Raw genomic sequence first — 22,785 nt, 5'->3', positions numbered from 1 at the left:
ATTGTGGTAAAAAGTTTGAAGCCTTTATCTAAGGGCTCTGACCCTCTCCCAGGCTTCATATCTTGCAGTTAGGGAGAATTTTTTCTGCTCTGTGCATTATTTTGTGTTATGACCCATCAAAAAATATGAGGACTTGTAGTATTATCTTAGTCTTTTATAAATCAACTGTTTGTCATCATAATGGGATTATTTTCTTAAGCTATTTCTATAAGGTATTTTGAAAAATTATAAGCTCAATTATCCTAAAAAGGGCTGGTGAGTTTAAAGTATTTATGTGATTTTTTTTTAAAAATTGAAATTATCAATATTTTATCATGAACTCTAAATGTTTTTTAGTCCATCAACAAGCAGTAATATTCCGCTAATGAGGGTTGTACAGTCCATCAAGCACACAAAGAGGAAGAGCAGCACGATGGTGAAGGAAGGGTGGATGGTCCATTACAGCAGCAGGGACACCCTGGTCAGTAATCACAGACATTGTAATATAGTAGTGAAACTTTGTTATGTGCTTTACTTTATGCATTTTTAAAATCAAAATAAGAACGAGATCTATATTAAGGCATTTTAGTACACTAGAACTGTAGTTACATTTGCAAAGAGTTTTCAAAAGGCAGAACTTTGAAATATTTTTACAAACTAGTGGAGCAATAGAGATTCAGAAAGTATCTGGGGATACATCACCAAATACAAAATCTGTGAAAGAAATAATTGATAAGATGGACTTCATTACAGTTAAAAGCTTCTGCTCTGTAAAAGACAGTGTTGAGAGAATGAGACAAACACAGACTAGGAGAAAATATTTGTAAAAGAGACATCTCATGAAAGACTTCTCCAAAATATACAAAGAACTCTTAAAACTCAACAGTAAGGAAACAGCCCAATTAATAAATGAATCAAAAACCTTAACACATACCTCACCAAAGAAGATACACAGATGGCAGATAAGCACATGAAAAGGCGTTCCATATCCTATGTCATCAGGGAAATGCAAATTAAAAGAGCAGTGGAATGCCACTACATACTGATTGGAATGGCCAGAACCTGAACACTGACACCACCAAAGGCTGGCAAGGATGTAGATAGAGCAATGCAAACTTTCATTCATTGTTGGTGGGAATGCAAAATGCTATGGACGCTTTGGAAGACAGTTTGACAGCTTCTTACAAAACCGAACATATTTTCACCGTATGATCTAGCAGTTGCATGCCGTGGTTTTTACCCAAAGGATATGAAAACTTAGGTCCACACAAAAACCTGAATATGGATGATTACGATAGCTTTATTCATAATTGCCAAAACTTGGAAGCAACAGGATGTCCTTCAGTAAGTGAATTGACAAACTGTAGTACATACATCCAGACAATGGAATATTATTCAGTACTAAACAGCAGTGAGCTATGAAAAGACAGGAAGGAATCTTAAATGCATATTACTAAGGAAAAGAAGCCAGTGTGAAAAGGCTGTATACTGTATGATTCCAACTATATGACATCTGGAAAAAGCAAAACTATGGAGATGGTAAAAAATAAGGGGTAGGGGGTGGCGGGCAGGTAGGCATGAATAGACAGAAAGAACACAGAATTTTTAAGGCAAGGAAAATAATCGATAAAATAAAATTATGTAAACCTGTCATTATACATTTGTCCAAACCCTAAGAATGTACGACACTAGAGTGAATCATTACATAAACTCTGGACTTTGTCATTATGATGTGTCAGTGTAGGTTCATTAGTTGTAACAAGTGTACAATTCTGAATGAGAATGTAGATAATGGGGAGGCTTTGCATGTATGGGGGGCAGGGAGTACATGAGAAATCTCTGTACCTTCCATGTAATTACACTGTGACCAAAAATGGCTGAAGTCTTCATTTTTAAAAATAAAGGGGCATGTTAAGAAAAAAACAAAAACACATATCAAAAGACAAATGACAAACTGAAAAAAGTATCCTGAAGTCATATAATTCATTTCATTTTAAAAAGGATTAATTTCATTATATGTAAGGATGACAATAAATTGATCAGAAAAAGACCACACAGCACAAAGAATGGGCAAAGAATGTCAGCAAAGTTCATAATCAAGGAAATACATATGACTCTTAAACATAAGAGCTTGATCTCATTCTTTTTTTGAATTTCAGTTTCAGATCATTGAGTCACCTATACCCTCTTCCCCCCCCCAAGCTCAATTTTTAAAATTTAATGTAGTTTAATTTTTCAGTGTTCCAAAATTCATTATTTATGCAGCAGCAGACCCAGTGTTCATTTTTAATAAAAAGTACAATTTAAAATTTCACTGAATTACCAGCTTTTATTTTTCAGTGTTGCCAAGATCAGAGTAACATAACTATATTAGTGAAGGTTTGAGTAAATAGGTACTTATGTTCCTGATGATACTATAAATTGGGTCAAATCTTATGAAGGGTGATTGACATTGTCTAGCAAAATTATATGTGTATATATTTTCTGATCCAGCAATCCAGATTAGAAATGCAGCCTATAGGTAAATTACCTATCTGCGCATGTGTATCATGTATGTATTTGAGCATGCATGCATAAAGTTCTCTAAAAGGATGCATAGAAACCTACTACCATTGCTTACTTGGAGTGGGATGTGAATGGTGGCGGGAGTATACTTGTCACTCTGTATCCTTCTTATATTTGCAGAATTTTGACCCTCATGAATTTTAAACCTACAGAAATACAAACTTATGAGTAGAAATGAAAGGGAAGGGAAAGGGACAGGCACTTTGTAGGAACCATTATTTTTATACCGCAGACTTTTATGTCCTTTATTTTATAGAGAAAGAGGCATTACTGGAGACTGGACAGCAAATGTCTAACATTGTTTCAAAATGAATCTGGATCAAAGTATTATAAGGTAAAAATTATACATATTTTGAAAAATATGAACATTGAAACATTATATATTTTCCAAATATTCAAGTAGTATTCATTAATTATTATATTGGCATATACCTATTTTGACTCTGCCTAATATTATGTATAGAAGGCACTGTTAAGTTCCGTGTTGAAATAACTGTCCCACCCCCCTCCATTTCACCCATCACAGTAGCCCTGCTGCCCAAGGTTGTTTTTCGTTGTGTGTTCCTTTGGTTTTGGCTTGCTTGTCAGGTTGCTATTGATTGCCTTTTGAATGCTGTGATTTAGGTTGGGCAGTGCAGTAAGTCCCATGATCGTCGCCTGCCCAGAAGAGGCCACTATGGGATTTGGTGTTCTCTACGCTCCATTTTATCTGGGGCCCTGATCCCCAGAAGCAGCTTCTTCACCTCTGTCTAGTCTTCTTTGCTTGGCTTGCTCCACCCTTTGCGTGTCAGAGACATCAGACAAAATAGCAGAGTGTAGCAATTGTATCCTTAAGAAAGAGAATAGAAACTAGACTTGCTTTGATCTGGTTGGGTTCTTTTAAGTACTTTCTTTGCATTAGGGAATGGATTTCCTATATATACTTGTTACATTTATGGGCAGAACCAGATGGAATGCTTGAACAACCTATACTAACATTCTACTTTTGCTCTTATTTTTGCTTTGTTCTTCTCTGAGGGCTGTATCTTGCAGCAGCCTCTGGTAGAGAAGTAATTGTAGAGTTGATTGAATGACAATTGGAAAGTGACAAGTGTTGGATATAGTGGCAGTTACCCTCCAGGATCCTCTTCTTCCTTACAGTCTAATGACCTGCTGCAGGCCTGAATCACTGGCTTAGTTATCATTCTCCGTGCTCTGCCTTCAGCATTGTTGGGCGTGCAGATCATTCCAGGCAGATACTATCATAAGACTTGACTGTGTGTTCCATGTACCACATACTTGTGTTCATCTTAATGCATTCATTAAAAATGCATATCTCTGTTTAGTGTATTTGAAAATAAAAACAAAGATGTATTCATATCTTTTAATGCTTAATTTTTTACTTCAGGAAATTCCACTTTCAGAAATTCTCCGCATATCTTCGCCACAAGATTTCACAAACATTTCACAAGGCAGCAACCCACACTGTTTTGAAATCATCACTGATACTATGGTATACTTTGTTGGGGAGAACAATGGGGATAGCTCCCACAATCCTGTTCTTGCTGCCACTGGAGTTGGAGTTGATGTAGCACAGAGCTGGGAAAAAGCAATTCGCCAAGCTCTCATGCCTGTTACCCCTCAAGCAAGTGTTTGCACTTCTCCAGGGCAAGGGAAAGATCACAGTAAGCAATAAGCTTGTTGATGGCTTTTCTCCTCCTCGCTGGTTCTTAAGCATTTTGTGGGTATGGTTGTGTTTCTGCATGTATTTCTTTCTTTCTTTCTATCTTTCTTTTTGTTTTCTTTTCTTTTTTTTCTTTTTCTTTTTAAGATTCACTTGAGAGAGAGAGAGAGAGCATGAGCAGAGTGGAGGGGCAGAGGGAAAAGCAGACTCTCTGCTCAATCTCGATCCCGATCCCGGGACTCTGGGATCATGACCTCAGCCGAGGGCAGATGCTTAACCAGCTGAACCACCGAGGCACCTCTCTGTATATATTTCTAATGCTTACTTTAAGCTTCATCTGTACTAACCAATATTGTTAGTTAATTCCTTTGTATAGTTATGTTATAGTGTATACATAAGCCCCTAGAGCTAGGTTCCAAAGTCAGTTTCCCTACATTCAAATCCTGGTTCTGCCAACCTGTTATATGATCTTAGGCAAAACGTTACTTCTCTGTAATAGTACCTACTTTATAGGGTTCTCAGCATTAAAGGAAGGAGAACCAGTGTTTGGTATCCATGAACTCTCATTGGATTAAGCAGACTACTAGCATTTTGCTTTATGGTGGGATATAAACAGGTGATAGAATATTATGGTTCACATCATACTTGTGAAATCTGTGAAGTCACAAATGCCATTTTTCTTTTAACTGAATTTAAACATTCAGAAATACTAAAAAAGTATTAAAACATGTTCTTTGCACCAACAAAATTTATAAAATAAATCCTAAATTTGATAAAGGATCAAGTGAAAGCCATAACATAATGTCACTTTTATGCTACTGGTGTTATTTATGGGGAAACATCATTTATTAGACAAGTATATTTAAATCAAAATAGGTATCAGCCAGTTCCTAAATGTGCGTTATTTCAGTTCAGCAGTATTATTTCATGCACCTATTCTTGGCATTATACTAGGCTCTGAGCTAGAATACAAAAGAAACACAGAAATGAAGGGAGAAAGGACATATAACATAAGTGTTAAGTGGTAGCATAAGGCAGTAGAATGCAGAAATGAGTAATGCGTTATCTGGGGGATGCAGATATGGATAGGAGGAGGAAGCAGAGACTTTATGATAGAAACAATCTGATTTGAACCTTGACCTTGGATCTCAAGTAGGATAGGAAAAATCAAAAGGGAAGGGTGAAGGGGGATAGTGTTACTCTAGTTAAGGAAGACGGGTGTGATCAAAGGGATGAAAGTAATGACTGTGAACGTGTTTGGTGTTTAATACTGACTCTTAGAGGATGAATCAGATGGATATTTACAGTGCTTCTTAAGTTTGGGGGGATTTTAGGCAAAAGTCTGATATCCTAATTGAAGTCATGGACCTTTTCCCCCAGAAAATGGTACAGGGACATAAACATAAATGTTATGTATAAATGGGATATAGGAATATTCTCTGTTCTCCAGCTCATCCATGGACCTCCTCCCTCAGGATAAGAGTCTCTAAAAGAGTGAGGATGGTAGGGCGCCTGGGTGGCCCAGTGGGTTAAGCCTCTGCCTTTGGCTTAGGTCATGATCTCAGGGTTCTGGGATCGAGCCCCGCATCGGGCTCTCTGCTCAGCAGGGAGCCTGCTTCCCCCTCTCTCTCTGCCTGCCTCTCTACCTACTTGTGATCTCTGTCAAAAAAAAAAAAAAAAAAATCTTTAAAAGAGTGAGGATGGTAGAGAATGAAAGCACAGTCGCTGCTTACTGGCTGTGATCTTGGTCTCTGCAGTCACTAATCTAAAATGGGAATAATAATGCATATAATGCACTTAGCACAGTTCCTGACACATTGGTAATACTATTCCTGGGTTGCTGGCTGCTGCTCTTGGTTTTTCTGGAGTGGAGTTCTAGGAAGCAATAGAAGATAAATCTAGGTGGAGTTACACAGCAGAGGCCTTTGAAATAAAATCAGTACTGACTTATGCTAGGAAAATGGAATGATTGAAAAACAAAGCTTTAGACACTTTAGTATCATTGATGCTATGCCTTTTTTGTTCATTAATATTTGAATTATTTAAAATATTTTAAGATTGACTTAACATTTTTAAATGCAGTCTTTGATAGTCCTATTACTTATTTTTGACTTATAGTATGCTTACATTTTCTTGTTTTAAATTTTTATATTTGGGATCGTAAAGGAAATTTCACATCTTATTTCTTTGAGTTCTCTTTGAGATTCTAGATGTTTGAGACCTAGTCTCTTACATACTTTCCATGTGGCCCTCTTCTCTTGTCACTCACTTCCTTTGCTTATCAAAGTAATATAGACATATAAACTACACAGTAATATGGAATATAAAATGAGACAGCCCTTCCTGTACACTTGTAACACATCCCCTTATTCCTGCTTCTATATCTCCCACATGAGAAAACCAATATTAACAATTTGGTGTATATTTCTTGGTTTGGGGAGAATGGAAGCTGGTACTATCTGTACTGTATTATTATATTTTTATTTTTACAAAAAATGCAATTTGCTTTTATCCACTATTAAATTAATATGGGATCAGATATATTTCAGTGTCAGTATATAGATTTATCTGATTTATCTAATTTTTTATTATTAAAATAATGCCTGCTTTTTATGTTTTAGAAAATGTAGGCAGTGTGGAAATGTATAAAGACTAAAGTTTTTGTTCCCCAACCCTTCCTCTCTTGTTCACCAGAAGTATCATATTTTCTTTGTTTTTAATTCAAATGCTGCTGCCTTACAACTTGCCTTTCTAACTTAATATGCCATGGATAGCTTTCTAACTCAGTATGGATAGCTCTACACCATTAAATGTTTAGATAGTATTTCTTTGTGTGGATGGGTCATATTTTATTTGACTAGTTTCTTGTTGATGGGTTAGTATTATGTGTGTGGATAAATTTTTTTAAAGAACATAATTATATTAACTGTATGTTAGCCACTTTTAAAAATTTAATGTAATGTGGGCATTCACATATCAGCTAATGTTAATATTAAGTCATACAACAATTTTGTTCTTTTCTCATACATCATCCTTCTGTTTTACAGAAGATTTGTCTACTAGTATCTCCGTATCTAACTGTCAGATCCAGGAAAATGTGGTAAGTAAAAATTACAGCTAAAATAGCAAATTGGGTAATTAAAATAGGTAAAATAAGATGTGAAAATCTTATTAAATAAATTCAAGAGACAAAAAACAAACTCTTAAATACAGAGAACAAATGTGGTTGCCAGAGGGGAGTTGGGGGGGGGGAAGGTGAAGTAAATAAAGGGAATTAAGAATACATTTATCTTGATGAGCGTTGAGAAACATTTAGAACTGTAAATGACTATATTGTATATCCAAAACTAGTATAACACTGTATATTAATTATATTTGAATTTTTTAAAAAGTTCATAGGCCAGAGTATTGAGCACTTGGCCTAAAGGCACCAGCTAGATTTTGTGGCTGATAACTACTCTAAGGAGTTCTGCTTTATGAAGGAAACTAAAGCAGATTTTTTAAAGTGTGAAAATAAAGATGATTTTTTCACAAGTGATAGTAGAATATCACATAGTGATAGACTAGTTCAAAGAGAAGGGAGAGATCACTTCTTGCTGGTAAGCAAGGAGGGAAAGCTTCCTCAAGGAAGTGAAACCTGAGCTGTGCCCACAAGGATGGAAAGGCATTTTGGCTGAAGTGTGGAGAGGATGGGGGTGGGGGGAGACAATAGTTAGGGCAAGTGCAGGGACCAGGATGGACAAATAGAGGGAAGCAGGACATACAAGACTTTTAATACAAGACTTTCAAGGAATAGTGAATGGAAGAAGTTTGCATAGGTAGGTACATGTTAGGGATTATGACAGGCTTTGGGGTCCAAACCCCATTACTTTACTCTGCCATGGTCATGAGAAAGCATCGATAGGCAGTACATAAGGGAATGATCATGACTTGTCCCAGTATAACTGTTTTTATAGACACTTGAATTTGAATTTTATATCATTTTCACATGTCAAAAAATGCTATTATTATTTTCCCTTTTAACCATTTAAAATGTAAAGTCTATTTGTAGATCAGGAGCCCATACAAAAGAGACAGCAGGCTGGATTTAGCCTGTAACTGATTTGCCAACCCTGGATAAGAAAAAAGATTCAAAAAAGAAGTCATAAAATAGTTCATTGGCTGTCTATAAATTTCTCTGATAAAAATCTCGCCATCTTCCACTTGGGGCCTCCGGCTGTAATAATCCTGTAGCATATACATGTTGGCTTTTCTAAGACTGCCGTGAAGAGACTGGCTATCCAGTAGTGTTACAGGGAATAGAGGGTTTCAAGGAGATGTAATCTGTGTGTCTCTTGTAGTGGTAGGTAGAATAGATAACAGATTCTTGGGGAGGAGGAGGGGGATTACACAAACATGAGATCACTAACTTTGAAGGATCCCCCGAGAATTTGAGGGGCATGCCCATTCATAGCTGAGAAGGGAAGAGGTTCAGAACTGGTCTTTGTGAAAACCTTTTCTAGCTGTTATTATTTGACTAGTGGATGTTCCCTCATCTAATTTGATTAGAATCAAAATTTCCTTGGTTAAACAAAAAATTGATTAAAGTTGGGAAGCATGTAAAAATGATTCTTATAAATCTTAAGATTTTCATTATACCTTAAAACATGTATTTACTTTTGTCACAGGGATGAAACTTCTTTAAGTATGGGTCCGCTAAGTAGAGTTCCACCTCGTCTTTCTTGCATCAGCCACACCTTTAACATAGTACTGCAGTTCCAGTGCTCATGCCCTGATTTTGTGCAGATTCCACGGGTTAAGGGCATAGTTCCTAACAAAGCTGCTCTCCCTTGAGACACCAGCCACAAGCGCAGGGGTTCCCAGTTCATCCATACTTCTGACCAACTGGCTACAGAGTCGGGATTCCACAAACCCACACTGAGGTTCAGTAACTCACTAGCATGACTCAGAACTCAGGAAAGTGCTGGATTTAGATTTACAGCCTTATTGTAACAGATAAAAATCAGGATCAGCCAACCAAAAACACATAGGGTACAGTCTGGGAAGGTTCTGAATGTAGAGCTTCTGCATTCTCTCCCTGAAATCAGGACACGCAACCCTACTGCACAGTGATCGTCACCAGCCTGGAGAGTCACCTGGGCCTTAGTGTACAGAGTTTTTATTGGAGTCTCATTAAGTAGGCATGATTGACTGAAGCATTGGCCACATGATTGAACTCCATCTCCTACCCCCCCCTTCTCCTCCCCTGAGTTTGGACTGGTTCAAAGCCCTAACGCTGTAATCATGTGGTTGGTCTTTCTGGTGACCCTACCCCATCCTGAATCATTTTGTTAGTATAGTTCTGGTGTGATCCAAGGGGCTCATGAATAACATAACATACAAGATACTCCTATGACTTAGGAAATTCTAAGGATTTAGAATCTCTCTCTTTGTAACTAGGGACAAAGGCCAGTCAAGTTCTTACTATACAACAACACCCATAACGGATTCTCTATAATTTCCAATTTTTGTTTCTTTAAAGGAGAACCAGGGATACTTGTGAAATATTCTGAGAACAGAATCCTCCCGCCCACAATCTTTGGTATTTATTTTGCTCACAAATAAATTGACAGCTGTAGTTTTGGTGTATCACCATTATCGATTTTTTTTTTTTTTAAAGATTTATTTAAGAGCGAGAACACGAGGAGGGGCAGAGGGAGAGATAATCTCGAGCAGATCTGACACTGAGCACGGAGCCCAGTGCAGGGCTCGATCTCACAACCCTGAGATCATGACCTGAGCCAAAACCAAGAGTCAGATGCTTAACTGACTATACCACCCAGTGCCCCCTTTATGGAATTTCTAAAACTACCTTGTTTTCATAGAAATTTCTAATGTTTTATTGACTTATATAGTATACTTATTTAATTTTTTGTAATTAAACTATATAATCTATAACATTTGGCATAATGAGTTTGGGAACAAATTCAGTTTTAAGAGTTACTCGTTGGGATGCCACATGCATTTTATTAGGCTACTGTAGACATCAGTCAATATATTCTTTTCAGAGGGAATAGGAAGTACAGGTTATTCTGGGGAGTTAGTAAAGAAAAGGTGTTAGGAGAGCCTCTACAAATGAGTAGAATTTATTTGACCCTGATATGTCCTGAATTATTTATCTTTTTAATAGATTTTTATGTTTCCCTAATACATCATAAGCCTCTTAACTAGGTCTGTTTTACAAATTAGCTACCTTTTACAGAGTCCCCTATACAGTTAGGGCTCAGTAAGTGTTGATGACAATCATAAAATAGTAGGCAGTTTTTAAATTAGGAGGAACCTAGAGGTGTAGACCAATACTTTGTTACAGATGAGAGAGTCAAGTCCCAGGGAAGTCAACAATTTAAAGATAACCTAATTTCAACAGAAATTAGGACATCAGATTTATAGAATTACTGATTTTATATGTCAGGCCCTGGACTTGACACTTGGTATATATCCTCATTTAACTTACTTAAAAATACAGTGAAATAGATGTTACTATATCCCCTTGACCAGTGAGAAATTGAAGTCTGTACCATTCCGTATGAGTTGCTACCATGACACAGGCGCCGGCAGGGAGTGTAACACTGACAGAAATGGAGCCTCTGACTTCAGACGCCAGACTGCGGCCCGTACCTGGACAAGGGAGCCCCTGATTGAAGCGCTAGGGAGGGGGCTGGAGAGCACCCGCCAGCAATATTCCCACAGCAACAGCCACCACCTAGGAGGAGGGGAGGGAGGGAAGAAGGATGGGGAGGGATCTGAGCTGCAGACTTTCTCACACATACCCTTTTCATCAGGTTTTCAAATCAGTCTGATCTCAGTAATATAAACCTTCTGAGTTTTTCTCTCAAATCAAAGATCGCAAATCTCTTTAATGGTGAAATGGGTAAAATTTTGTTAATTTTTTTATGTTAATTTACTTTTTATAGATCATTACTTACTAAATAGAAGACTTTCTTTTATTCAAAGCGCTTTTCCCCCAAAGGCCTTGTTACAGAATACATTGTACTTGCATATTAAGAGTCATAGTAATAAAATTGGGGTTTTCTAGGACGTGGAAAGTTTGTGTTCATAAAATATGTTAGGAAACTTAGCTACCTCTCTCATAAAAACAGAAAGGTGTTCAGTATTAGAATGAAAAGAGTCAGAGATACTGCCAGTATTGAACAGAGAGAAATAACGCCGCTTCCTCTTTCTTAAACAGGACATTAGCACTGTTTACCAGATCTTTGCCGATGAGGTGCTTGGTTCAGGCCAGTTTGGCATCGTCTATGGAGGTAAGCGACCTACGGCCGGCTGCGTGTCATACATACTCCAGAAAGCGGTGACACTGGAAGACCCCTGCCAGCTGTCGTGTCCTGTCACAGTTTGTCGAGTGATTTCCCCCAGGGGCTGACATGCATTCTTCTAGCTCCACCCTATTCACTCTGCGTGTTCTTTAATCGCAGCTGTACACTTTACAGAGTAACAGAAAGCGTCAGGAAATTAGTTTCACGGTAGTCTTACTTTATCTCTCCTCGTAGCTCACTCATAAAGATGTTTGTGGGGGAAAATAAATGGCTTGAAGCCTTTGTTGGGCTTTGTGGGCTCATTTATCCAAGGATATGCTTGGCTGGATTTCCAGCACAAATGGCCCCATTCGTCTGCTGTTGGCAGAAATGTTGTGTCAGGTCCGAAGACCTGAAATCTCGCTGTGACTCCTGATACTGGCAGAGTCATTTAAGCTCACTGTGCATTAGTGTCTTCATCTGTTTAAAGCAGCCAACACAAGCTGACCTGCATAGCTCCCAGGGGTGTTAATTAAGCCTAATGTACATAAAAGTACTTTATAAGCTATAATCTAAGGTATAAAAGAAATGTTAAATCCATTTCCTCCTTTCCTGACCCCCTTTAAGTAGCCTTCTAGTGGCCTTTCTGCCTCAAGGCTTGCCCTGATATGTGGTTAAGTAACTGTGCTGTCTCAGTGAACCTAGAATAAAATTAATTCATTGATAAAATGCTTCTATCTTGACAGTATCTGAAGACTAAGTCAGAGTAGTTAACTCATTTAACAAGGTAGATTTTTGTTCAGCAAACAAGTTGATTCAAATTTCCTGCCATTTCAAGTAATGAAACTGCCTTTATGAGAGGCAACTACTAAGGAAAAATGTAATTTACTTCTAAAAGTTAAAGGTGAGTGAAGGAGAAGGAACAAAGTCAGCCAAAGAAAAGAAATCTCAGAGTAAATACATCTTAGTTTCAGTCTTTGTTCAACTTCCTCATAAAGCTTTCATCTTATATATGAACTATCAACTTGCTTTTTCTTTCTTTTCTATATTTTTTTTAAAAAAAAAATAGGAAAACACAGAAAGACTGGAAGGGATGTGGCTATTAAAGTAATTGATAAGATGAGATTCCCCACAAAACAGGAAAGTCAACTCCGTAATGAAGTGGCTATTTTACAGGTAAAAAAACCAAGTTGCTTTGTATTGGTTTTAATATTTGATTTGTGAGTTTTTAAATGCAAGTCTGTTTAGTGTGCTGATAAGAATAAGGTTTGTTTTTTCTTCTGTTTTCATATTGTGACCTTTGGGCTCAGTAGGAGGCTGGTGGGCATCTACATTAAATCCTTAAGTCTTTTTTTTAAAGGAAAAATTAAGTTAGAGTAATCTAGGAGTTACAAGAACTGCCATTAAGATAGTAGTTTAGAACACATTTTCATCAGTAATGTCTTAACAACAACAACAAAAGTAAAAACTTAATCTGTCACTCCAGAAGCTCAAAATACTTGGATACTTGTGTCCCCACATTTGATTAGGAGGTCAGCTAAATATAAAGATCAACTTTAGCCTACTTTGTACTTGAATTACAATTCTCAGAACATTCCGAACATGGTAAAAACATTTTTAATGGAAACTTCAAATACTCATTTGCTAAAATTCATTACACAAGATTTAGTCATATGAGCATTTGAACTAGACTCTTGCACATGGGTTGAAAGGAATGTACTGCACTCCCTCTACTCACTCTACCCTTTGGCTCCCCACCTCCCGTCTGCTGTGTCATCCTTACTTTCCCATCTTTGCCCATGATTCTTCTTGTATGGAGTCCTCATTAAACAACCTCAAAGGCTGGCTGAACCCTGCCTGGCAGTTGATTCTGGTACTCTCTGTTCCCTGCAGCCCCACTGACATCCTTGGTTTTTCTTCCCCATGTCCTCCCCTTTTTCAAGAAAGGTCAGGGGGTAAAGACTGAAGATCTGACTGAGACTACAGTTTTGGCCTTTCCAGTGGCAGGGAGGAACAATTCTAGAATCACTGAATAAGCAGTGACCTTCTAGTTTACTCAGGAACATCCAGCCTCTCTCCTGAGTGCTTGATGATGATCTCTGGATTTCTGTCAGTTTAATAGAAAGGAGGACATGACATTTTTGGACATCTGCAAATATTCTGTTAGGCTGAGCCAAAATCTCTTAGAAAAGGTCCCACAGTAGACTACACTCAACAAATTGAGTCTCTTTTCTGAATGATGGCCACACTGTCTTGCTGTTCCTTAAATATGCCAGATATGGTCCTGTCTCAAGGACTTTGCTTTAGCTATTACCTCTGCCTGGAATGCTGTCACCCCCAAGGTCTACATGGCATAGCCCCTTACCTCCTTCAAGACTTTGCCCAAATGGCATTTCCTCATGAGGCGCTTGCATTCTGTTCCCATCCACTCTTACCCTCTTTTTCTTCTCTCCATAGCACTCACCACCTTCATCCTGGGTAATTTACTAGTTTATTACCTATTGTCTACCCCACCTTGCTAGAATAAGCTATCCATGATTGAGATTTGTCAGTTTTGTTCACTCATGAATCCAGACTACCTACATAGTACCAGGCACAGAGCAAATACTCATTTAATGTTTATTGAATAAATGTGTTTATATGGGGGATTACCTATAACATATTGTCAAATTTTTTAAATGGAAATGTGGAATGGTTCCATTTGTATAATTTCTTAAGGTAATGTGTACTTTGCATATGTGTACATACAGTTATGTAAAGAAAAGGATCCATACCTACCTGAACTGTTAACATGGCTGCTGGGGACTGTGTTGTGGGGCAGGAAAGAAATGGAGGCTTTTTACTTTTTCATAGGGATGTGGTAATACAAAACGGTCTTTGCTGTTGCCTGAAGCAGGTAGGCTGTAGAGTAGTAATGGGAGAAAGTGGTGTTGCTCTCATGGCTACTTACATAAATGGGAAAATGTCATCAGAAACTTAAGAAAGAAATTTCTGGTTTGAATACTGTGGTATATTCACCATTTTCCCCTTCTCTTTTTGGGAGTCCCCTAAAAGCTATAAGAAACATGACAAACAGAAATCTTTTAAAAAACTACTAAAAATAGAAGAAAGTTCGGACCTATAAAATAGAGGAGTTTTCCCAGAAACACTGGCGATGGAGCCAAGAGTGCATCAGGAAGAGGCGCCACAGTAAGGGCTGTTTTTGCTGGCTCTTCTGAGCTGTACAATTGTGAGATCCTCTCTAGGTGCCTCCTCAAACAGAAGAAAGTGAAGGGGGTCACGATCTTCTGAAATTTAATTTAAGGGAGAACACAGTAAGTGAAGGGATGAAGCGCCCTTTAATAGTGGAAGAGGGCAGACCACAGCAGGTAGCAGCAGCGGCCTTTGTAAAGGAGAGCTAGAGAGGAGGCGGGGAGAAACTGACCAGCGCAGCAGCAGTCCTGCGAGATGAAGTAGCCAAACTAACGACGTAGAAGGCCTAAACAGTGTAAGGTAATCAACCACTCTACGCTGAGTCTGTACCCTAAAAACAAAGAACAAAGAAAAACTCATTCATTCAAAAAAAGCAGGATAAACCGTATTCTTTGATCCTAATGCAGTAACACTAGAAATAAATTACAAAATCGAAAAACAAAAGCTCCCACCACCCGAAAGTTTTTTAAATATCTTACTTTTTAAAGAGCAAAATCAAGATTTCAAAGTATTTAGAAAATAATTGTGAAAATATTGGGTATCAACTTTTAGACTATTGCTTAGAAAATTTATAACCTCAAATATTTACACAAGAAAGAATGAAAATAAGTGAATTAAGAATCCAACTCAAGAGGTTAAAGAATGAATAATAAAGGAAAGCAAAAATAAGAGAAATAACATCTTGGGGAGAGGACCACAAATACTGAAAAAAATTTAAAGGCATTTTAAGATGCTGCCTTTTCCAGCTCTATCAAATAAATTTGAAAACCTGGAGAAAATGATTCTCTATGAAAGTGTAATTTACCAAAAGACTCCAGAGGAAACAGGACATTTAAACAAACAGAGGATGTTAAGAGACAATAATGTTACAGCATACTTCTGTTTTTGTGTTTGTGTACTGTTTACAGGACTGGGGGTGGGGAGAAACTTACAAGACAACTACAGCATGGGGATAGCCAACCACAGTTGGAATTCTATGTTGATCAAATTTGTGATATTCTGAATCTTCCCCTGCTCACTACTATTATCACACCCATGTCACTTTTGTTTACTATATAAAATTGTCATTTTTTTTTTCATTTTGCTGCTTGGAATACCATCTCATTAAATTGTTTTAAATTGATTAGTAAACAGTATTTTACACTTGCTAGTCATTTTTAAAAACACCATGATTCAGACATTGAGTAAAATGACTAAGACAGTCTCCGCTGTCAGGGAACTTACTAGGATACAGAGTGAGATGCATACACATGACTCAGTACAGTGGGATAAACATTATTACATATATATATAGTGTTAGGTGAAAACTAATCGCCTTAGAGAGACATAATGTGAGCTGGAATTAAAGCCACTACAATGGGAATTGAGAGATGATGGCAAATTCAAAAAACATTTTAGAGATGGTGTTCAACCTCACATAAGCCAAAAAAAAGTTTCTCCTTTTAGCATAATTAGGTACCTATAATAAAGATAAAAACACAACAAAAATATATTTCTAATAATAAAAAGTTTAATCACCTTTAATGAAGATATGAAAGTCTAAGCAGAGGAATAGATTTATGTCCAGGAATAGAAAACCATGGAATATTTTTGAGCATAGCTGACTTAAGATAATTTGCTTTTGAGGAAGGTTTTTGTTTTTTGTTTTTTAACCAGTAAGATAGATTGCTTTTTTATTAGCAGAAATAGTGTCACATTCACGTTTATATTTTTGCAACCCTGGTAACGTAGTGGTGCTCAAGAAGTGTGATGATGGAGGTAGAGATCTTGAGCCTGAAAGCGGGAAAACCAAATGCAGATATGATTGAGAATTCAGACTTAAATAAATAACTACCCTAAAAACAGAACCATCTCTTGAGCACAGACCTCCATAGATACAGCCCCAAAGAGCCCAAGCTCTGTGTAGTAAGCTAAAATTTGATTGGCAGTTGGTGTCTGTTCATGGACAGCATAAAATTACAACAGTGTCAGAAGACTAAAAAGATGAGAAAGAAAAATGTAGTAGTAATGGGCAAGGACACTTACGTAATTAACTGGAAAGACCTCCTTTCCCCTCAGGGCATTCATTACACTGCAGATCTTGGAAAATCCAAATCCATGATCCTGTTCGTTTGCTTTTACTGCTTATTTTTGTTTTTCTTTCTATGCCATGTATTCCAGACAGTTGTAGTACATTGTTAGATGTTTGCATAGTAAAACTGTTTTTCTACTTACGTTGGTCATATACATATCCTGCAACTCTCCAGAATTTGCACCATCCTGGGATTGTAAACCTGGAATGTATGTTTGAAACTCCAGAACGAGTTTTTGTAGTAATGGAAAAACTACATGGAGATATGTTGGAAATGATTCTATCCAGTGAGAAAAGTCGACTTCCAGAACGAATTACTAAGTTTATGGTCACACAGGTACTTTAACTTTTTTTTTTTTTTGAAACAATACTTGAAAACAGAGAAATGGCAATGCTTTTACATACTGTGTTATTTTGGGAATTTTTAACTTTGAAGAACAGAGTAACACTTCAGTTAAAACTTGACAGACTGTAGTAGACTTTTCAAATTATCATACCATTCAAGAGCTCAGGTGGGGGTTTATGATTTTTTCAAAGCACTGAAAAAATTCTGTTTTCTTCAATAACAGATCCTTGTTGCCTTGAGGAATCTACATTTTAAAAATATTGTGCACTGTGATTTAAAGCCGGAAAATGTGCTGCTCGCATCAGCGGAGCCATTTCCTCAGGTGAGATACTCTTTAGAACCTTTTTAAGTATCTGACAGTATTACAGAGCAGCCACGTAATAAAAGGGAACACAGTAAATTCAGACTTATAGCCATCTTAACAGAAGGAATTGGCCTATAACTGCCAGTGAGGATTAATACTTGACATAATTTGAACTCCGACCTTATTAATTATATTATTTTCATTAAGACTTTTTGGACTTAACCAGACCTCAAGGAATAACTTTTTGCACGTGGACTGCAGTTCACTTCTTCCTGGGGTTTGGCAGTGAAGCGAGGAGAATCAGTCTTGGCTGGTGCCTGGTGCTTGGGACAAATTCCCCATAAAAACGGGTAACCCTACAGTAGGGGACACTAGATTTGGAGGGGGGAGACACTAGATTTTGAGGCAGGCAGCTAATTTCCCTTCCTCTTCAGAGCACTTTATTTCAAACATTTCACCAAAACCTATGGAAGAATTACATTTCCCGTTACTGCCATCACTCACACATATATATCCCCTTTGCGCGCTCACACGTGTATGTGTATATGTCCTGTGTGGGATGCATTTTTTTACTTGGTTAAATTTCATTTCACTAAAGAATGTTGACCTTGATCCAAAATTATTTTGTAACCTAAGAAAATGCTTCATAAACCTGAAGTTTGGAAGTTTTTCTGAGGAACATATGTTGGGAGTACCCATAAATATTTTTCATGGTTATCACTGGTGAATTTTCCAATCAGCTAGAATATCTGTTGACAAACTATTATTTATTTGAAAAATGCATAGTTAGATGGCTAGACCAAGGACAATGATTATTTCACCTGAGTTAAATACAACTCAAATTGTCGTTCAAAGAAAAAGATTTTTTTTTCTAAGATTTTATTTATTTGAGAGTGAGAGAAAGCAGGAGAGGAGGTAGGGTCAGAGGGAGAATCAGGCTTCCCACTAGGCAGAGAGCACGATGCAGGGCTCAATCCCAAGACTCCAGGATCATGACCTGAGCCCAAGGTAATTGCTTAACCAACTGAGCCACCCAGGCACCCCAAAAAGATTTATTTTTAAAAATTACTCTTACAAGGAAGTAATCCTATTGCTTTGTAATGCCTGTGTGGTTAAAAGGGATTCCCTATCATTGTGAGGTCAAAAAGGGTTCCCTAACAGTTGGTGTGATGTTTTTAATAAAGTGTTTCCATACATTATCATCTCATTTGATCTTCCGAATAGTCTGGGCAAAGGATGCACATACCTACAGTGAGGCTAAAACTTCCTGACTTCTGTTAGGAACAAAGGGAAAACATCATTCACTTGACATTTCTTGTTGCCCAAGTACTAGCCATGGCCACACTTCCTTATTCAGTTGCCAGACTGCCATGGCATCTTTATCAAGATGTTACTAGAAATATGGCATTTAACAACAACAGCAAAGAGAGTTCACATGTCTACATGGTTAATAATCCTGTTCTTCTAGGACTCAAGAGGGAGCCACATTCAGTAAAGACACAGGATAATCATAAACATGCACCAAGGTCCATGTCTTAGTAATAACAAGAAGTATTTGAATACACCTTCATCTTTGCTTTCCAGGCACTGTTATACCATTGGTTGTAGAGGCCAAATCCCTTTTTTCATCAACTGATCATAATGCTTTTTGTGAAGACATTTTGTAAGTCAGGGCATTTCCTCTGGAAAATACTTGGTATTTGCTTATTCAGCATGGATGTGTCATTACTCCCCAAAACCCAAACTTCTTCCAGAAGATGGGCAGCAAGATAAGGGCTCTGAGCTCTGCCAAGCTCATCACATTTCTAGAACACTCTTTCCAAAAGGATACTGTAGTGACTGTGGCTACCTTCAAATAGACCTTGTTTTTCCAGATCCAAAGTCTGACTAGTCATGATTTTGCTCTGATTCTTTCAAGTAGACTCTAGCCTTGCTCTTCTGAGGGCTATAGTACTAGTCCTCTTTACTACACCTCCGTTTACTTGCCAACTGATAGTAATCCTCAGGAATACAGATTCTAGGATTAAGCAAAATAAAGGGTCAGTTTTTAAATACCAACTTATTTTTCATTCAGCACAAATTTATTGAGTACCTTTATGTGTCCAGGCACTAGTCACTGAGGATTCAAAAATGAGACACATAATTTCTGCTCACAGATGATAGAAAAGTAGCTCCTTAAAAGCCAAATGCTAAAAAATCAGTGCCTTCCCATTTCATCATAAAATTTTGAACACTTACACCACCAGTCTGGTTTTTTTGGCATTCTGAAAGCTGGAACTTTCAAAACTGGTTTTTTGAAATAAGCACTAGGAAAGCTCTTCACACTATGTCAGTAATACATCACAGGGTTATAAATGTACCTGCCTTTTGGCAAAAGGGTATTTTATAATTTCCCCATCTGCATTCATTTGACATTCGTAATTAGTACATATGTTGGCAGGTGTGTTGAAATGACTTGGTATCATACTTAGGGACAAGTATGTATAGAGAGATTGACTGACAGATGAAAATGCAAAATTAGCATCATCTTTTTATTTCCAGGTGAAACTGTGTGACTTTGGTTTTGCACGCATCATTGGTGAAAAGTCGTTCAGGAGATCTGTGGTAGGAACTCCGGCGTACTTAGCCCCTGAAGTTCTCAGGAGCAAAGGTTACAACCGTTCTCTAGATATGTGGTCAGTGGGAGTTATCGTCTATGTTAGCCTCAGTGGCACATTTCCTTTTAATGAAGATGAAGATATAAATGACCAAATCCAAAATGCTGCATTTATGTACCCACCAAATCCCTGGAGAGAAATTTCTGGTGAAGGTAAGGAAAACAAAGTTTCAGCTCTGTGCCCTTTAGTCGAAAAATCTTTGTGATCTCAAATCAGCCTGTCTCTTTTGTCTCATCTTTTTTAGCTTCTCATATTCATCTTTCAAATTCAACCAGTTTTGAGCACTCTTCCTTCTGCATTGTCTCTTCTCTAATTTCCTCATAGCACTAATCCAGGCCCCAGGTTCCTCCTTTAGAAACTACTAAAATCTCGTAACGGTCCTATCCATTAGACACTTTCCCGGCCCTACTTTTGTCTCAATCTGCCCCAAACACCTTGGCCTCCTTTTAACCACATTGCAGCTACGTAGGTCTCCCTGAGGCAGCCCGAGTCTACCCGCTGTCCTCCCTCCGTAAAACCTAGTTGTTTTCTCTTCCCACCCACTTTCTGCATTTTGCTTAGACCTTGCCCCTGCCTGCAGCCCCTCTCCCTCGTCACTGAAACCCTTCTAGTCCCTCGGGACCGTGGCACACCTATGAAATCTTCCCGGAGCCCCTCCTCTAAACCTGGGGAGACCAACTCAGGCTACTAGGCGGAGATATTTTTCCTTATTCTTTCTTTTCATAATTACTTATTTTCAGAACTAGATTGTAAGCTCCTTTCAGGTTCTTTCTATCTAGAATGAACTTTATAGACCTTTTCCAGTTTATTTGCAGCCCTCCCAGGGTCCAGTCCTAGGAAGCAGGATACATCTGTTTTCCCTGCCCAGTACCGGTTTTTGAGCTTGCAAGCCTGGGTTCTGTACGCATGAAGAATGCCCTGGCTGTCCCTCTTTTACTTTTTGATACTGCCGGGCAGAGCACTCAAGTTATTTAGCAGCCGCATATTGAATGGAATCCTACTGGGGAAATACCCCACCTGGATTTTGCCAACCTTTGGAACAAGGGTTTTCTTTGTTTTCCAGAAGTACCAGATCTAATCATAGGGATTAACAGCCCATTAAACAGGGGAAGTTTGAGGAACAACCCGTAAGAACAGTAGCAGGCTTAACATGGTAACGGACAGCTAACTGAAGTATATATGAGGGTTTCTCTTAAGAGTTCCCCAGCCAGTGTGGTCTGCAGACCTCTTCTGTCAGCATAATCAGTTGGGGAGTGTACTAAACCAAAATCCCCTGGCTATATCCAGAGCTTCCACTTCACCAGCTGGCATGACACTAGGAATGCATTTTAATAAAGACCCCAAATGATTCTGTTGCACATGGTGGACATCCACTTAAGCAACACCGGGTAAAAGTTTGAAGTATTTGGAACCAGAGTTCATAATTAAAATACCTGTGGTATGCAGAAGAGAAACAGAGTGGGTGTGATGTAAACCTTTCATTTGGCTCATCTCTGGGTCCAGGCTTTTGTATCTGTATTTCAAACATACTGTCACACTGCACTGTAGTCAGGACGCAGTCACACGGAGGTTATGGTTTTGCAGTTGCTTTATTTCTTCAAATAACTGGATGAAATAAGTATGCCAGCATACTTACTGTTATTATACACACCAAACACCACGCCTGTTTGAGTGTGAACTTGTGGTAATAAGTTACCAGGTTAGTCTGGCCCCACGTGTAGAGGAAGCCAGCGGCTTTGGCTCCTTAGCAGACCAAGCCAGGGACTAGGGAATGGTGTCTTTGGGGGAAACAGTGAGTCGGTCTTTGATCAGTTTTTTTAATTCATTTTGAAATAATAATAGCCATAACTAGCACTTACGTGCTAGGCACAATTCTAAGCTCTTTACGTTTATTATTTCATCTTTACAACAACCTCATTTTGTAGACGAGGAAACAGAGTAACGGCAGCGGGCACTAACCGACCCTCTGCCACACTGAATGTGTACTCTGCACACATTCAATGTGCATGTGAATGTGTACTAAGTGCAGTGAACATTTACAGATCACTAACAGGGTAGCTGCGCAGGGTAGCTGTTAAGACTGCGGCCTTGAGAAGCAAAACCCTCAACCCTGTTTTTCTGTGGATTGCACTGCCTTCTAAGACTCACAGGTTTGGTTTGCTCCATATACCCAAATTTACGTGTCTGATTTTGTCTTTTCTCTTAGCAATTGATTTGATCAACAACCTACTTCAAGTGAAGATGAGAAAACGTTACAGTGTGGACAAATCTCTTAGTCATCCCTGGCTGCAGGTAAAAAGGCAAACAAAAAAACGTCGTCTCTCTGGTGATCCTCATTCAAGCCATTCATTGTACTTTGTCTTACCTACTGAAACCACGCTAAGATCAACAGATTCTCCTCATCTTAGAATACTGTTAAGTGTTCTTTAGTGATTAATTTGTCCTGTGGCTGCATCTCTGGAGGTTTTGCAGTAAGCCACTGAAATGCAGAACTTCTAGACAGTTAAACTCCCGTGAACTGAAAAGCAGTGATTTAGCCTTTTTATAAAACCTTATGTTTCATACCACCTTTTTGTAAAATAAGCATATTATTTTGTCAAATATATTTTACTTTAAAATTATCCACTAAAAGAATCATATTTGCATTGATGAGATCAGAAATGCCATTTAAAATGTTTGGCTGAAGTCCCCCCCAAAAGCTGTTGCATAGATCTGT

General features: G+C 38.1%; 1 protein-coding gene across 1 annotated transcript in view; it reads left to right on the top strand.

Annotated features, from left to right (window-relative positions):
* Nucleotides 1-22,785, top strand: part of PRKD3 (protein kinase D3) — an 80,804-nt gene that overhangs the window by 57,193 nt on the left and 826 nt on the right. The window contains exons 9-18 of the mRNA XM_032881908.1: nucleotides 337-460; nucleotides 2,801-2,878; nucleotides 3,932-4,208; nucleotides 7,255-7,307; nucleotides 11,436-11,508; nucleotides 12,569-12,675; nucleotides 16,938-17,099; nucleotides 17,332-17,430; nucleotides 19,954-20,221; nucleotides 22,276-22,361. Coding sequence (XP_032737799.1) covers nucleotides 337-460; nucleotides 2,801-2,878; nucleotides 3,932-4,208; nucleotides 7,255-7,307; nucleotides 11,436-11,508; nucleotides 12,569-12,675; nucleotides 16,938-17,099; nucleotides 17,332-17,430; nucleotides 19,954-20,221; nucleotides 22,276-22,361 — 1,327 coding nt within the window. The remainder of the gene's footprint in view (nucleotides 1-336; nucleotides 461-2,800; nucleotides 2,879-3,931; nucleotides 4,209-7,254; nucleotides 7,308-11,435; nucleotides 11,509-12,568; nucleotides 12,676-16,937; nucleotides 17,100-17,331; nucleotides 17,431-19,953; nucleotides 20,222-22,275; nucleotides 22,362-22,785) is intronic.

The sequence above is a fragment of the Lontra canadensis genome, unplaced genomic scaffold, assembly GCF_010015895.1.
Source record: "Lontra canadensis isolate GAN:19392208 unplaced genomic scaffold, GSC_riverotter_1.0 scaffold78, whole genome shotgun sequence".
Taxonomy (NCBI): Eukaryota; Metazoa; Chordata; class Mammalia; order Carnivora; family Mustelidae; genus Lontra; species Lontra canadensis.
Note: the sequence above shows the minus strand (reverse complement) of the source record. Positions and strands in the feature narration are given on the sequence as shown.